We start from the raw sequence: 17,204 nt of genomic DNA on the forward strand, positions 1-17,204 counted from the left end.
CTGCACTGTAAAAAAAACTAGAAAAAAAAAGTTAAAAAAATGCTTTTTTTCATATTATTTTTTTAAATGTGCAGAAATTTGATTTTACGACAATAAAAAACAAAACATTCAAAAAACAATTTCATATCATTTTTTTTCAATTTTAGTACATATTATATTAAATATTATTTAGTTGACTGCGCTGGCTCAACTCGAGGAGAAGCATAAAGTTTAGGGTCCCCAGAAACACGTGCACATTGAATTCTTCAATGGTATTTCTCCAAATTTTGTATGGTGAATTAGGGCAGTTCATTGGAGATAACCGTTTTCCCCTGTTTAAGGGCCGGTATGCTCTTCAAAAGAAAGGGGGTCAAGAAACAGCTTTACGAACGGCAGAACAAAAGAGAGGGAACGTTTTCTTGGGGCTATTCTTCACCCTCTCTGGCGTTCTCTACCGCTGCTGCCCATTTGAATTTTTTCTTGACCGGTTTCTTCCGAAGTACATACCTTACATAAATATTTTTGAAAAATACTAATTGCGTGTGTTCCTGGGGACTCCAAAGTTCATGTTTCCCTTCGAGTTGAACCAGCGTAGAAATTTCGGTGTAATCAATAAATAATAAAAAGTGTATTATTTCACAGTATGCAATGACTGTCTTGACGTTATTCGGAATCATAAAAACACATTTTCAGACTGATTACATTCGAACATTATGTTTATTATCATCAACATAGCAGTGGTGTTCTCTTTGTACTCTGCGGTTTGAACTCTTTCATCGCCATCATCTCCTGAATGACCTCGAACGACTTTCCCTTGGTTTCCGGTATGAAGAAATATATCAGCACGCCCGTACACGTGGTACACAAGCTGAAAATCCAGAACGACACGTACGTTCCTGCCCCGTCGGAAATGACCTGGAACAACTTCACCACGGCAAAAACAACCACCGAAGTTATCATGGCAAATACAGCGTTTGCGTTTGCCTTGATGTGCTTGGGAAACACTTCACCCAGTATGGCAAACGGAACCGTTGCCAGACCGACGGCAAACGAGATGATGAAAAATAGGGTACCCACAAACGGAACCCAGCTAAACTCTTCAACGGGATACCCCAGGGTATCCATGGTGAAGAATACACTACACGTGACCAATCCCAAAACTGATCCACCACTGGAGATGAATAGCAGTGGTCGACGTCCAGCTTTGTCTACTACAAAGGTTGGAATTATTACAGCAATCAGCTGCACGACCGCCATGATAATCGATAGTTCAGCTGCTTTCAAGTCCATATCCAATTTCGAGAAGATGGTTTGCGAGTATCCAAGAATAGCATTGATTCCAGTAAGCTGCATCCCACATGACAGCAACAGTATGATCACCAAGCACTTTCGATTGGATTTTGCAAACAAGGCTCCCATTGAAGTTTGATTCTGCTTTTGCTTCTCGATGAGTGACTTCATCTGTTGGAACTCCTTATTCAGCTCAATTGAATTATCATCTAATCGACGCAACCACCGCAAACTGTTCAAGGCTGCTTTGTCATTGCCTTGAGCAAGTAGGTAATACGGCGTTTCAGGCATCCACAAGAACGTAGCTAAGAATGCTATGGGGAAGCAGAGAGATATCCATGAAAGCGCTCTAAATGTAACGAAAGGTCCAATGCTGTATTCAAGAAGAAATGCTAGCTTTGCCATCACTGTTACAAGCACCCCTGTTGATCCACGAATAGCATTGGATGATATCTCCCCCAAATATATTGGGGTTACCGAGTAAACGGTTCCATACGAGATTCCCTGGAGGAAACGCGCCAGGTAAATCATTGGCACATTGCTAGCGAGTCCGATGATGATCCATCCAACTAAGAGTGGAATCACCGATAGCAACAGAGTTAGTTTTCGACCATGAACATCGACGACTAATCCGGTAATGATCGGACCGAAAAATGAACCAATCGAAAGGATGGACACTATCCAAGATCCCTGATCTGCAGTGATAGGAACTGGTGAATCTTCACGCTTCAGTGCAGGAATTGCGGGAGATGACCAGCCGGCTGCAGCTACTGTTGCTACGAGGGATAGTGTGGCTATAATTGAATAATGACGTTGAATGGACTTTAAACTATGGAAACTTCCTATTACACGTACCAGTCAGTGCAGCAATGTATTCATTGCGATACTGAGACCAACTGCCTCTTTTTGTTTCAACGACCATGCTGCTTGAACTTTGAAGTAAAACTAAATCAAGGTGGTGTCGAATGCACCCGAAAATGCCCTCCATTGCTACCTTGTGTTACTAAATGAGGGGCTATGTTTGATCATGTCTAGCAAGCTCTCAATAAAGATTAGGCCGTTGTAATAAAGATAAGCGCCAGGGCATTCACACCCCCTGTTAACCGCACTAATTAGAACGATCGTAACCAATTATTTGCTTTCTCCACCGACGCCCATTGCCCGGTATGTACACATCGCCGAGATTAAGCTGTAAATACTGCAGTGTTTGCAAACCGGGTTGGTCGCTGCCGACATCGCTGAAATCACAACAGAGTCTGAGATAAGAACGCGACATTTAGTTGAATTCCGTTGAGTTGCCATCAGCAGTACTGGTTTGAATCAGCACTTGACCGACATATAACATTTAGTAGACGATCAAGTTTGCAATTTGCGCTCTAGAGAACTTAAAGGATTTTCTTAAAAAGCTTTCACATTGAGCCCTGAGAATGCTACTAGGCAAACCAAATCACATTTTTCGCTTTCATCGATTTCGCAAACTGGTTTACACCGAAACACCCACCAGATTGCTCGACTACCTCTACAAATCCAGATCGGTACAATAAAAATTGTCTTATCTTAGCGCTGTTATGACGCTGCGCTCTAAATCACGCTATCCCGGTGGGTCTGACCAGGGTCGCGCTTATCTTTGCAGCGGCTGCCCCTGCGCCTTATCTTACTCACTTTCTATGAAATATTTATAACCAGTGCTACATCAGCGGGTGCTATCTCGCGCAATACATGCCGCGCTTGACCAATCAATCAATCATATCTTAGCACCGAAATACCTTATTGGTTATCAAAGGGGCTTAGCCATTGTCCGAAATTCTGCAAGGTTTCAATCGGTGTCGTGAATTTGAAGTGAAAAGACGTTGCTAAAATTGCTAAAAGTGCGAGTAAAATAATTAGCTTTTAAAAACATTCAAAATGGGAGCATGGGATAGCATAAAAGATTTTAGAAAGTACTCTAATCAGTATCTTGCAGCATTCACAGGTAATTTTCAACAGTTTATTTCTTACGGGTTGATTCATTCTATATCTGTTGTACTTTATTTTATTCCACGAAGAATTTTGGATCGAGCCTCCAGTCGATTTGACTCGAGTTCGAGCCTAAAGCGGATTACGCACTTGGCAAGCTGCTTTTTGACCCTAAATCGACTCGAGGCTAGAGCCATAATCCTCAGTGGGATTGTTCATAATTCAAGCGGACTTTCTTAAACGGTCATAGCTAAGTAGTAAATCTAAAGCACATTAATGGTAACAATAAAATATTCAAGAACTATTGTTATGGAACTTATCAGTTTAATCATCACAGAAAATGCTCAACATGATTTCTTAATTCACCGTTAAAAATGTTTCCAACGCATTCGATGCCTTATCTAATCTCAGCATTTAGGAGAACAATACTTCGCTGAATTACTCAATCCTGTTGGACCGGTTGTACCCAAACATTGCCTCAGGTGGGCGTGTACGTCATCATACTGATAGCTCATTGTTTTCAGTTACCCTGCTAACTTTATCGGTGATTGCATCTTACGGTTGGACTTCGCCAACGCTACCAATTCTACTGGCACCTGATTCACCACTACCAATCACACCCGATGAAAGCTCATGGATCGTCTCAATTCTGGTTCTGGCATCGATCGCTGGTCCAGTTCCGACCGCCTGGTCCGTAGACAAATTCGGGCGGAAATACACCATGCTGTTTGCGGCTCTTCCAGCAATAATTGGATGGGTTTTGATTGGTGTGGCTCAATCAGTGGAAGTTCTCTATGTTTCGCGACTACTAAGCGGCCTGTCTTACGGTATGGCGTACTCCTCGATGCCTCTATATTTAGGCGAAATTGCATCTGACCCGATTCGTGGATCCATCGGAACGCTGCTTACGGTTATGGCAAAAGCTGGTATTTTGATAGAGTATAGTATTGGGCCATTTGTCGATTTCCGAACGCTGGCTTGGATTTCAATTGCCTTCCCATCGGCTTTCTTCCTTCTATTTATGTGGATGCCCGAATCACCATATTTCCTATTAGCGAAGGAGAAAAATGATTCTGCTAAAGAAAGCTTGCAATGGCTTCGTAAACGCGATGAAGTCACCGATGAATTGGCCATGATGAAAGCTGCTGTAGACCGATCTAAACAAAACAAAGGAACGTTCCGAGAACTTTTTACAAAAGGAAATAGGCGATCGCTGACCATCGTGCTCGGGCTTGGTGCACTGCAACAACTCTGCGGAAGTCAAGCAGTGATCGCGTATTCGCAACAAATCTTCGAAGAAGTACAAAGTGGACTCGAGGCGCATGAATCATCCATCATCATGGCGGTTATTCAACTTGTAACGGCTGCCCTCTCGTCTTCGGTGGTGGACCGCGTGGGACGAAGACCACTTCTGCTGATTTCAACGGCTGGATGTGCGATTGGAACGTTTGTTGTAGGACTTTACTTTTTCTTGCAGCAGCAAGGAGTTGCAGTTCAAAGTGTTAGTTGGATCCCACTCGTAGTGATGATGCTATATATTGTTTCGTATACGATTGGCTTGGCCACGGTTCCATTCGCAATTTTGGGCGAACTTTTCCCTTCAAACGTGAAGGCCGTTGCAGCCGCAATGTATACCATGTTTGCATCCGCGGTTGGATTTGGCGTGGCCAAGCTGTATCAGGTTATTTCGGACGAGATTGGAACGTATGTTTCGTTTTGGATCTTTGCGGTGTGCTCCACATTCTTTTTGGTATTTGTCTTTTTATTGGTGCCCGAAACCAAGGGCAAATCACTTGATCAAATCTTGCAGGAGATGCATTCTCCGCAGAAACGAAGTTTAAACTGTGGAAGTTGTTGTGGACAGAAGAAATCAGTTAGTTTTTGAAGTTGATAGAATTGTTTAAAATTCTGCTTGGTCACTGTAAAATAAAATAGAAGTTAAGAAATTAAAAAAAATGTAGGCTCGAACATGATGTGATGATTAAAAAAGATCTTTTTTTATTCTTCGAAAATTCCTTGTTGTAGTCTTCCCATCGGATGATGTTTGCGAAATATCAAATTGCTCTTTTTGATTAAGGAAATTATGGTCAGAACTTTTTAATGCATCTGTTTAAACTTATAAAATTGTTTTTTTTTTTTCATGTGGCACTAGGGTGTAGTAACAAAATCGCGTTTCCAGCACATACATTTTTTAGTTGATTTTGGGATCCTAAACAACTCCTCAAAGTTTGGGATCGATCGGTTGAGTTTCCACTTTGCGCAAAGCGATTCAATTTCCATGGAAATTTGTATGAAGGAAACCATTTTTTTGAATGACGTTTCAGTCCAGTTTTTAAACGCTGTCTCTGTTTTTGGGAGCACCATATCTCTTCGGGAAAGTTGTAGATCACATTTTAGAAGAGTTATCGTTATAATGTAAGGTATGCACTTCGGAAGGAACCGGTCAAGAAAAAAATCAAATGGGCAGCAGCGGCAGCGCAAGCAAGTCAGAGAGGGTGAAGAAAAGCCCCAAGAAATCGCTCCCTCTCCTTTGTTCTGCTGTTCGTGAAGCTATTTCTTGACCCCTTTCCTTCCGATCTGCATACTAGCCTTAAATCCGGTTTTAATATATCGTAAAACGTGGATTTTTGAAATATCAAAATAAAAAAATCCTCATACGCATAATTATCATTCAACACTGAATCGCTTTGCCCCAATATCAAATACATCCCAAACTTTAGGGATGTATTGGATATTGGGACCCTAAAAGGAACTGAAAAGTTGTAGTGGCTCAAACAATTTATACAACTTTATTTTTTTCCATAAAAAATTATATTTCGCACAGTGCCAACGATATTCTTTTCTCTTTGATGAATCACCCCTTGTACGTCAAGATTTCTACTGGAACGCTTTGAAACTGAAACCAAAACATAACGTGAACTGTCAAAAAATGTAAACAAATGCTGTTTAAAACTTTGATTCTCAAATTAAATTTATTTTTGTCTACTAAACCAACGCTAAGGCTGTGTTAACTCGTAAGTTTAAGCTTAATTAACCCCATCCAACAAAATGTCCCGCTCCCCATGGATCACCGGAACGTTGCTTCTGCTGGCGGCTGTGGTTCCGGCCAGCTTTGAGGCCGAAATCGACTGCGCGGATCTGCGGATGGGTCAGTTCCTGTGTCCGGATCCGTCCCGAAGGGACCACATCGACCCGAAGACGCAACAGCTGCGAGGCTGCACGAAGGAGGGCAAGGCCAAGGTTTGGTGCCTGGCCGTCGACGGAATCGTCTGCAGCGAGACTAAGAACGGGACGTTTACCCGGGAGATGCCCTGCAAGTGGACGTGAGTTGAAATGAACAGGAAGTTTGTTGTGGAATTTTGTTAATGTTTATGTTTGTTGTAAATTTCAGCAACGGATACCACTTTGACACGGCGCTCTTGTTGTCTGTTTTTCTGGGAATGTTTGGTGTGGACCGGTTCTATCTGGGTTATCCAGCGATCGGCCTGTTGAAATTCTGCACCCTTGGCTTCATGTTCCTTGGCCAGTTGGTGGACGTTATATTGATAGCCACGCAGGTCGTAGGGCCAGCGGACGGGTCGGCATACGTGATTCCCTTCTACGGTCCCGGCATCGCGGTCGTCCGAAGTGACAACTGGACCTATCGATTACCCCAGGACAATTGGTGATCCTTAACGTTAAACGGAAAGGTCTTAAAATAAAAAGAATCGAAAAAAATAGACGAGTCGTTTTACATAAAATCCGCTCAACTATTGACTAGTTCAGTTTAGCCACCGTTTGCAACCTTCCCAAGGACGTTGAATTCGTCATGCTCTGAAAGGGTTTTTTCATGCCAAAAAATCAACAATCCATCAATCAATCACGAAAGAAAGCCAAAAAGGTATTTTCTCTGCCTCCCTCTGGTCTTGATCTGCTGCAGTCTAGCCTTTAGCGAGTGAGTGCACAATAAAATTGGCGACTCATCTATTGGTTTTATGGAATTTATTGATGTATCTCTCACAAAAAATATGCGAGCATGGACGAACAATCGTGTAAGAACTTTGTTTGTTTGGAGTTTTGGACCCAACAAAATTGAATAGCTCGCTGCTCTGCTCTGTTGCTGTCTAATTTTATTAGCTTGTGAAGACAACAACGGTGATGGTCGTCCCTGGCCAAGGTAAGGTTCAGGCGGCTCGCGCCCTTGTCCTAGATAAATCGGTTCCTTCGGCATTTTCGGTTGTTTATGGTGCATTAAACGAAGGCAGCAAAGTCGACGGCGCGGTTCAAGATTTATTGCTCTTTTGAATGGGAAAAGGCACCCCGAAATTGCACCACGCGCCGAATCGAACCGAATGGCGGGGGTGAAAAGGGCGAGTTTGATTGGTTTACAATAATTGAAATGGTGCGGAGTTTTGATTTATGGCTGTCTTGTGCAATCAACGGAAGGACATTGCGTTTGAGTGACAAGGTCTCGCGTTCCCACGACGACGTTTCATTCGAATTTTAAAGTATCAATTTTACATTTTTGAGAAAAAGTCAAGAAAACTTTTCGTCCTAATGACTGATTTTTTCGTGACGGGACCACGTTTGTACGCATATGTTTTTAGTTTTTTTTGCTTATAACTTTAAAATCTGTGGGAAAAGGTACTAATATTTATACAGATTCGGAAAGTACGATAAATTTCCCATAAACTTTACTCCAGAAAACATAAAAAAAAAACAAAAATTGAGGTCGGAGAGATAAAAATGCGGCGTGACGGGATAACATCGTACAATTGAATAATATGGCGGTGCTAGAATTTTGGAATTTTGTTATACACAAATGTAACAGGCAATCAACAGGTCAAATTCAACTGATTTGGGGTAGCTGACTGATCCCTAGTACTCAGGTATTTGAAAGCCATCTTGGATTGCACATTCCAAGAGTACTATGTTTAAAAAAAAATCCAAGATTCTAGCTTCATCAGCCTAGGGCCAAGAAGGATGAAACTGCCAGAAAAAAATGAATTAACAACAGCATCGCCATATTGGCCACCATCGGCAATTCAAGATGATGGCCAATATGGCGATGCTGTTGTTAATTCATTTTTTTCCCTGAATACTTTAGATTTTTATTATTATATTCGAGTTGAGCGATCCCAAATTAGTTAAATTTGACTAGTTGATTGAACTAAAAAATTCTTTTATGGTCGTTTTTCCATTCAGCCGACATTGGACGCCATCTTGAATATCTTGCTCCACTTAGAGAACTAAGAAAATCAACAAGCAAATTCAGATTCAGGATGGTCTATTTAGTCTAGATCGATTAAAACTGGCCTGTTGCACGATTTGCTTCTAGACACGAAAATGAGCACCTTTTAGAAAATTAAGAAAATCCGTAAAGTTACCAAAACTGGATATTTTTTTTTAGCACCATCAGTAGTAATAAGAATCAATCATCAGAAATGTTCGAAACATATTAGAATCCAAAAACCAAACATTCCAAATTTTCCAACCTTTTCGAAAACAAAATCTAGATTTGATTTTTTTAAATCAAGACTAACATTTCAAAATGACCAAAATTCAATATAACGCCACTATTTAAAAAAAAAACAACTCAAAATTTTGGTGCATACTTCTGAATGGCTTCAATGAAGCGGGGTGTTGACCCATAAAACATTTACAAAAAAAATGATTTTGGGAAATTGATTTTTTTGTGAAAAAAAAATTAATTTAAAAATCAAAATTATTTTTCCGTGTACCTATCTTTTCTGAACAGTCCTCATTAATATTTACCTACAGCTTTGTTGCAAACACCAAATCAATCAAAAAATCCTTGAAAAGCTACAGATTTTCGAATATTTACGTACCATTTTTGTATGAACAGCTGAGCAACTCTCTACGAAATCGGCCGATTTCGACCATTTTTATTTTTTGTATTTTTTTATTTGACTCAAACTTTGTGGAGGCCTTCCCTATGACCAAATAAGCTATTTTGCATAATTGGTTCACCCATACAAGTCTCCATACAATTTTGGCTGCTGTCCATACAAAAATGGTATGTAAATATTCAAACAGCTGTAACTTTTGAGTGAATTTTCTGTATCAGTTGTAGGTATTGTTGAGGACTTTTGAGAAAAAAATAGGTACACGGAAAAAACAAATTTGGAGATTTTTTTATCAACTTTTTTTTCACTAAAACTCAATTTCCCAAAATACGTATTTTTTGATTTTCGAAATTTTTTTGATATGTTTTAGGGGACAAAAATCCGCAACTTTTGAGCCATAGAGAAACATGGTCAAAAAATCTGCCGCCGAGTTATGAATTTTTGAAAAAATAGTGATTTTTGGAAAAAATTGAAGTTTCATGCAAAAACAAATTTGACATTATTTTTTAATGCAAAATTGAATTTGCAATCGAAAAGTACTTTACAGTTTTTCAATTTTTAAAAATAGTGACCATGAGTGACAATTTCTAAAAATATTTTTTTTGAAAAGTTCCGAAAATTTGCTATAAAATTGTCTAAGAGACATTGAAGATTGGACCTCGGGTTGCTGAGATAGAGCCGCTTTAAGAATAAGAAACACGAAAATTGAAGTTTTCTAAATCTCACCAAAACAACCCACCTTTTTCTAATGACGATATCTCAGCAACTAATGGTCCGATTTTCTATGTTAATATATGAAACATTCGTGAAATTTTCCGATCTTTTCGAAAAAAATATTTTGAAAATTTTTAAATCAAGACTAACATTTTAAAAGGGCCAAATATTGAATATTACGCCCATTTTAAATGCTTGTCTTCATTAAAAAAATTTCAAAATATATTTTTCGAAAAGATCGGAAAATTTCACGAATGTTTCATATATTAACATTGAAAATCGGACCATTAATTGCTGAGATAACGTCATTAGAAAATGGTGGGCTGGTTGGGTGAGACTTAAAAAACTTCAATTTTCGTGTTTCTTTTTCTTTAAGACGCTGTATTTCAGCAACCAGAGGTCCAATCTTCAATGTCTCTTAGACAATTTTATAGCAAATTTTCCGAACTTTTCAAAAAAAATATTTTTAGAAATGGTCACTAATGGTCACTATTTTTAAAAATTAAAAAACTGCAAATATTTCGCTAAAATCAAACTTTCGGTGGCTATATCTTGAAAACGGAGCCCTTTATCAAAAAATCTGTAAAGTACTTTTCGATTGCAAATTCAATTTTGCATTAAAAAGTAATGTCAAACTTGTTTTTGCATAAAACTTCAATTTTTCCAAAAATCACTATTTTTCAAAAATTCATAACTCGGCGGCAGATTTTTTGACCATGTTTCTCTATGGCTCAAAAGTTGCGGATTTTTGTCCCCTAAAACATATTAAAAAATCTCAAAAATCAAAAAATACGTATTTTGGGAAATTGAGTTTTAGTGAAAAAAAAGTTGATAAAAAAATCTCCAAATTTGTTTTTTCCGTGTACCTATTTTTTTCTCAAAAGTCCTCAACAATACCTACAACTTTGCCGAAGACACCAAATTGATCAGAAAATTCACTCAAAAGTTACAGCTGTTTGAATATTTACAAACCATTTTTGTATGGACAGCTGCCAACAGGGCCGTAGCCAGGATTTTTGTTCGGGGGGGGCCTGGGTGCAAAAATTCAAGGAGTATAAAAATCAGCAAATCATTTATACCATCACTTGGTTTGTGGTATAATTATTGAGATGAATTGTAAAATTGTAATGTAATGTATGCAAAAAAGTTTTCGAAGATTTTCATATTAAATTTTCAATGTTGAAGAAACTCCTTCGTCATTTTTTTTCTCTTTATTTTAAAAGCTAGTTTGTGTTAAAGGAGTAGAGAAAGTGTTTTTTTTTTTACATTTTCTTGAATTGTTTAATTGTAATCCAATTTCGTGAAAAACGTCGCTAAATTTAAAACATACTTAACTTGAATCAAATTTTTGAAAGCAAAAATTTTTTTTAAAAGAAATATTGATTTATCTAACCATAAGTATTATGTTTTCTGTATTTTATACTGAGAGAAATTTTAAACCGTCTGGATTTATATTTTCAGCTGTGTGATAATTGTGATGGTTTATCTAACATTTTTCATTTTTTCAAGCACAACATAAAACTCATATCTGGAATATTTGTTGTTCTTAAAATTTTATAAACAAACATAAACAATGTTTTATTTTAATTGTTCTAAGCTAATGAAGCCATTTCATATTTTGCGAAGCTCCTGGTGCTCTCAAAAATAAATAATTTTAATGAAATACAAAAAAAAAAAATAATCGATGAAATTTCAGCTTCTGAAGTGTCTCCATGGTAATTGGACGACACTATAGGCCTATAATAAATATCTGTTAATAAATAGATTTGAAGAAAAAAAATCAGTGCCTGTGTTTAATTTTAAAGTGTTAAAAAATTTAGATAAATTATATTAAATTAATTTTCAACGCCAAAATATTCACTGGAAGAGTTGTTAATAATGCATATGTAATGAATATGTAACCGTTAAAATTTTCCTCGATTGCATCAAACAATAAAACGATTCATGTTTAACTTTAATATTCCAACTAAACGCCATATTTAAATTCATTACTCATTGTATTCTGAAAATTGGTCCAGAATTTGAGCAAAAATAAAATTTTAAAACATTACAAAAAAATTTAATCAGATCTTCATTCTAAAGATAATTTTTTAATAAAATTTAAATCTATCGTTGCAGTGCTGCTTATCTTCGAAATTTAAAAAATAAATAAATTAAAAATAAAATTTTCTGATCGAATAAACGGTTAAATTTAAACCAAAGAGTATCAAAAAGACATTATTAAAGATATCCAGAGTCAAAATATTTAAAAGTCTATGAATTCATAGAATTCATTCATTTTTTATCGATAAAAAAATAAATCCACAGTAAGCTTTAAAGTGCATATTTCGTTAAAACACAAAAATTAACATTATCCAATTTATTGAAAATAGTGTACAAACTGTTTAACAAGTATTTCAATGAAAATGATATAACAGCAACATCAAGCAAAACTTTTATTGTTCTTATCGTGTAAAGACTCAGAACCATTGGAGATTGATCTATTAGTTCCTGAGACACATCTTCTCGAAATAAAATAAAATGTACGATAAAAATTGTAAATGCGAACACGATTAACAAATTAAAATCTTCAATTCACTTATTTATTTATTTTGAAATAACTATCAAAACTATATTATTTTTAAAATAAGTTTTGATAACCAATATGATTTTACAAGATAAAGGGGAAAAATAATGTAAATTGGCTGTGGTGGTTCTAGAAAAGACTCTCTGAATATTTCTAAGCAAAACAAAAAAAAAACACACAAATGAAACCCTTTTTTTCTATTTCTGGGATCTAATCATGTTTAATAATTTAGGATTGTAACCATTTATTAAAATCGATGTTTGTTCAAGCAATATCTTGACTCTGGGAACAAAATTCTGCACATTTTATGGTTTAGAAATTGTACATTTACGAAACCTTGCTAAATTAAAAATAAAGAAAACTTTATGTAAGAATTCATAAATCGATTAGTTTTATCCTGTAAATCTAATCTTAGTCTGCACTAGAATTCAAACATACCAATATTCGAAGCATAAAAAAATTAAGATTATTAAAACATAATTTATTGAAATGATTGAATATTATTTTTTGAATATCTTTATTTAAAAATGATAAAAAATGTTTTTTTTATAATTTAAGGATTATTTTAGTTGTAAATATTTTATATTTTTTATGTTTTTGATTTTTTTTCATTTTTGGAATTTCTGATTTTTTTTAAATTATCATGTGTAATTATTATCTTAAATTTTTGTTTTAAAAGTAAAGAATACTTTATGTAAGAATTCTTAAATCGATTACATTTTTCCTGTAAATCAAATCTTAGTCTGAATTTTGATGCAAGAACCATATTTTACATTCGAACGAAAATTTTAAAAAATGTCCTGTAGACTCTTAAAACTCCATACAAAAAAATCTCAAGAAACGGTCAAGAAAAACTTTACGAAAAGACTTCTCTCAAGCGGTACGCAGCTGAAAAGGAACAGAAACAAAAAGCGTCGTTTGATATTTCTTCGGGTGCAATATGTGTTGATGAGGTTTTGATTTGTTTATTTGGATGCGACTGAAAATAACGTTTGAAAATAATGTATTCGCTTAAATAATATTGAAGAATTGCCTCATGAAGCTGACTATCAAAACGCTGAATCTTAAAATGCTGAAATAAGGGAAAAGCTATTACAATAATCACCTAATTTTCTGGTAAAAATAAATAAATTTAGGAATACTAGAATTCAAACATAAAAATATTTAAAGCATCCAAAAATTAAGATTGAAAAAACATAATTTATTGGATTTTGAATAACTTAATTTTAAAATGATATTTTTTTTAGTTTAGGATTTCTTAAGTATTATTAATTTTTCAGTTTTAGATTTTTTTATGTTTTTATTATTTTTATTTTTGATTTCTGGCATTTCTTTGTCTTATACCAAAAAAATTTAAATCAAAAATTATAAAAATTTAGAAATTTGAAAGTGTAACATTTTTAAATCTTCAATTAGCCGTTGCGAATATTATTCTGAAGTTTATGTCACTAAACGCTGACCGAAGTTGAGAGGGTTACAAATCAAAACTACAAGGTATGGTTTTATTATTTTAAAAGTGTTCAAAACACACTTTAAATCAGTACAGTTGTTTTGCATCATTAGTTTTCAAAATATCTAGCTGATGGCGAAATCCTTTTTTCGTGAGAAAAAACTTTCCGCGGTTCCGCGACATGTTACAAAAATTCTAAATATTTTTAAACGAGCCCAAACATGTCGTATATGATAATCAAAGCAGGAAAAACATTTCAAATTTGTTTTCCGGACCGACCTGGTCGCTGGTCCTAAAAAGACTTAATCGAAATAAGTTATTTCCATTAAAATTGTGAAGCTATTTTTTTTAAATATTGTATTTGTTCTCTGTTTTTTGGTCCATTTTGAAAAGGAAATAATAATAAAGAAATTTTAAAATTTTCAAAATGCAAATTCTAATCTGTAAAATCCAAAAAATAGAAATTAAATAGTTTAAAAATGAATTACCAATCAGAAATTATATAATTTGAAAGTGATGTTTAATTAATTTAATTTCAGAGTTTTTGAATCCAAGCTTAATTTTTTTTAACGTTTTGAATATTTTTATCATTTTATTTCTTCCTTTAAAAATCGCAAGCTCATGCACAAAGTGAAAATTAGTTGATAATAAGTATTCACTTAGTTGATCTTCCGATTTTTGATATATTAAATAAAAATGGTCGAGTGGTTTCGGAAAAAAGGTTTACGAAAAAGTAATAAAAAAATACACAAAGATATTTCTCAAGCATTTTTCTCTAAGGTCTTAGATATGTAACTAACCATATTCTTAAAACCACAACGATAAAATTAGAATTGTATTTCTGATAATAGTCGAAATTCACTCAAATGTTTTTCATATTAAATGCTTTCGTTTTTGAAAACAAAATCTAAATATTTTTGAGAAATTATGATAAATTTTGAAAAATGTAGAAAAAAACATTTGTTAACAGTTTAAAGGTTTTAATGCAAATAAAGGAGGGCTATTAATTTTACAGTCCAAATTCGACTAGCCGAAGCCTCGATTATCCAAAGTTTCGATTATCCGAAGTTCAAAGGACTTCGGATAACCGAATCAGGAACAAATGAAATCGGCATGTTTTATTTGCTTATTTTTAACATCAAATTCGGCATCTGTTTTTTTAATGGTCCAATACACCAAATTTTCAGTTTTTGCTTTTTGGGTGTTTTTTAATACCCATGACGGTTTCAAAAGCACCCAAAAAGCAAAAACTGGAAATTTGGTTAATTAGACCTTTAAAAAAAACACCAGAAATATTTCTTGACCTCCATTTTGGCCGCCACATTGAATCCAACTAAATTATTTTATGGTTCTTCAGGGGTCATACTTAAGTTCTACAATCAAAAATAAGACAACAAGATCTAAGGATTTTTGCTGTCCCTATTCAGACTGTAGTCCCGATTCGCCCCAGATGACGGTAATTATTTCTATGTAGCCCCTTAGAGCAGTCCGCTCGGAAATTGTTATTTTCGAAGGTTAATAACTTTTTAAAAAAAAACCCAAAAAAATAAGGTGTCTTCGGGAAAGTTTTTCCAAATTTAAAGAAGATATTAGTTCTGAAAATTGATAAGAACTGGATAGTTATTGCGCCTTCCATTGGTCAAAAACTGAAACAGTTGCTTTTCTCCATACAATTTGACGATTTTGCCCATTTTGACGATTTTGTTTTGGTGGTCAGTGGTCAGAAAATGCTCAAATTTTGGAACTTAGACTAGTGATCAATCTTTGATTTTAGGGGGGTAGCCCCAAGTAAGCCCAGATTTGGACCATCCTAACCAATGTAATGCTAAAACTACAAGATAAATGAGATGTTACTGAATGGAACAATGTTCAAATCTGCAGCTCAATTTTTAAATATTGGATCCATAATCTACAAAAACTGAGCCCAGCAATGGACAGGCAAATTACTTAGTTTGATCAATCTATTCTTGATTCTCTATCTTGCAAATTATTTCTGGGAAGAGAACACACAATCATTGATTTGAGATTTTTTAAGGTAGTTCAATTTAAAAAAAAAATGGAAAAAATTTCGGGGGGGGCTGCAGCCCGGAAGCCCCCCCCCTGGCTACGGGCCTGGCTGCCAAAATTTTATGGAGATTTGTATGTATGGACCAATGACACGAAATGGCCCCCACAAAGTTTGAGCCAAATCAAAAAAATACAAAAATCAAAAATGGTCGAAATCGGCCGATTTCGTAGAGAATTGCTCAATAACAAATCGGAGCGTTTGGTACGGTATGTTCACGCATCCCTCCTCCGCTGTAAATTCTGTTAAATATGATCCGTTCACTGAATCCCTTTCTGCGGTAAACACAACGCAATAGGGCTGGCCGTTTTAGGTTTTGTAATACATTTTCGGATATTCTCGGATGTACTGCAATAGAGCATATCCATTCGAGAAGTTTTTGCTTTTTTCTACAATGTATTCCTTATGGGAGAACTGATTTAGTGCGCTGACCACGGGGACGCGCTGTCTTGTTTTTGCATGCTCATTTTCATTTCTTTTGTGTCGATGTTTTTGTGCATGGGGTGATTGGTTATTATAATTGAATAATGACATCATAAGTGCAGTGCTTCTGGGGACGCGCAGTCCTGTTTTTTCGCGATAATTTTCGTCGTTAATGATCGTAAAAATTTACTCCAACTGGCAGTTTTAGTATCAACTCATCAAACTATCGATTTTATGAAGAGTAAAGCGTCATTTATTTACTATTTTTGAAATTTGCTCGCGTTATCTAAATTGTAAAAACAGTAAAAATATACTGATAAGTCCAGCCCATAGCACTACTGCTCGGCTGGCACGCGTTCGATTAAAAAAAACTTTTTAAATAATCAATTATCTATCTTTCCGCAGCCGGCTGCCTAAGATTTAAAATTTTCAATCGATAAACAAAATGCTCATGGTCACATCACTGCCACTCGTGAATCCTGACCTCATACCCATCTACTAACCCCCTCAAAACTCATGTGATACTTTGTCGGAGATGCAGTCGATTGGGCGGACTCTATCACTCAAGTATCGGACTAACATTCCCATCCACTTCCCCGTGTCTTACCACTGGTCGTGGCCGGCGCCGATATTGATCAGCATGATAGGGGCCTTTGAGAAGTTGCGAAGCGAGGAAAGATAGCTCCCACTTATCTTCCACGGCTCGTGGATGTAACTTCTGGAGGTCCTGGTCAATAACGGAGTAGCAACTGCGGGTGGGCACCTATGCTTATGCTTATGCTTAATGTATTCCTTATGGGAGAACTGTCATTTCTACCACTCAAATCGGGTGCTCCAGTATTAATATTGACAGGACAACAGCGCTTGGGGCTGAATCTAACTCTGAGGCTTTTCAGTATGCTTTCATCGGATTGG

General features: G+C 35.8%; 3 protein-coding genes across 3 annotated transcripts; 2 read left to right on the forward strand and 1 right to left on the reverse strand.

The window, feature by feature from the left end:
- Positions 1–705: 705 nt before the first annotated feature.
- Positions 706–2,193, reverse strand: LOC6048038 (facilitated trehalose transporter Tret1-like). The gene is made up of 2 exons (XM_001864976.2): positions 2,125–2,193; positions 706–2,063 (listed from the first exon to the last, which is right to left on the reverse strand). The coding sequence occupies exons 1-2, from the start codon at positions 2,189–2,191 to the stop codon at positions 706–708; spliced, it is 1,425 nt and encodes a 474-aa protein (XP_001865011.2). The 5' UTR covers positions 2,192–2,193.
- Positions 2,194–3,083: 890 nt separating this feature from the next.
- On the forward strand, positions 3,084–5,157 carry LOC6048037 (facilitated trehalose transporter Tret1). The gene is made up of 2 exons (XM_001864975.2): positions 3,084–3,241; positions 3,750–5,157. Exons 1-2 carry the CDS (start codon positions 3,175–3,177, stop codon positions 5,108–5,110), a joined length of 1,428 nt encoding a protein of 475 aa, XP_001865010.2. The 5' UTR covers positions 3,084–3,174; the 3' UTR covers positions 5,111–5,157.
- A 965-nt stretch (positions 5,158–6,122) lies between these two features.
- Positions 6,123–7,069, forward strand: LOC6048042 (TM2 domain-containing protein CG10795). The gene is made up of 2 exons (XM_001864974.2): positions 6,123–6,548; positions 6,617–7,069. Exons 1-2 carry the CDS (start codon positions 6,274–6,276, stop codon positions 6,891–6,893), a joined length of 552 nt encoding a protein of 183 aa, XP_001865009.1. The 5' UTR covers positions 6,123–6,273; the 3' UTR covers positions 6,894–7,069.
- The last annotated feature ends 10,135 nt before the right edge of the window (positions 7,070–17,204 follow it).

Source organism: Culex quinquefasciatus, chromosome 3, assembly GCF_015732765.1.
Source record: "Culex quinquefasciatus strain JHB chromosome 3, VPISU_Cqui_1.0_pri_paternal, whole genome shotgun sequence".
NCBI classification, from domain to species: domain Eukaryota; kingdom Metazoa; phylum Arthropoda; class Insecta; order Diptera; family Culicidae; genus Culex; species Culex quinquefasciatus.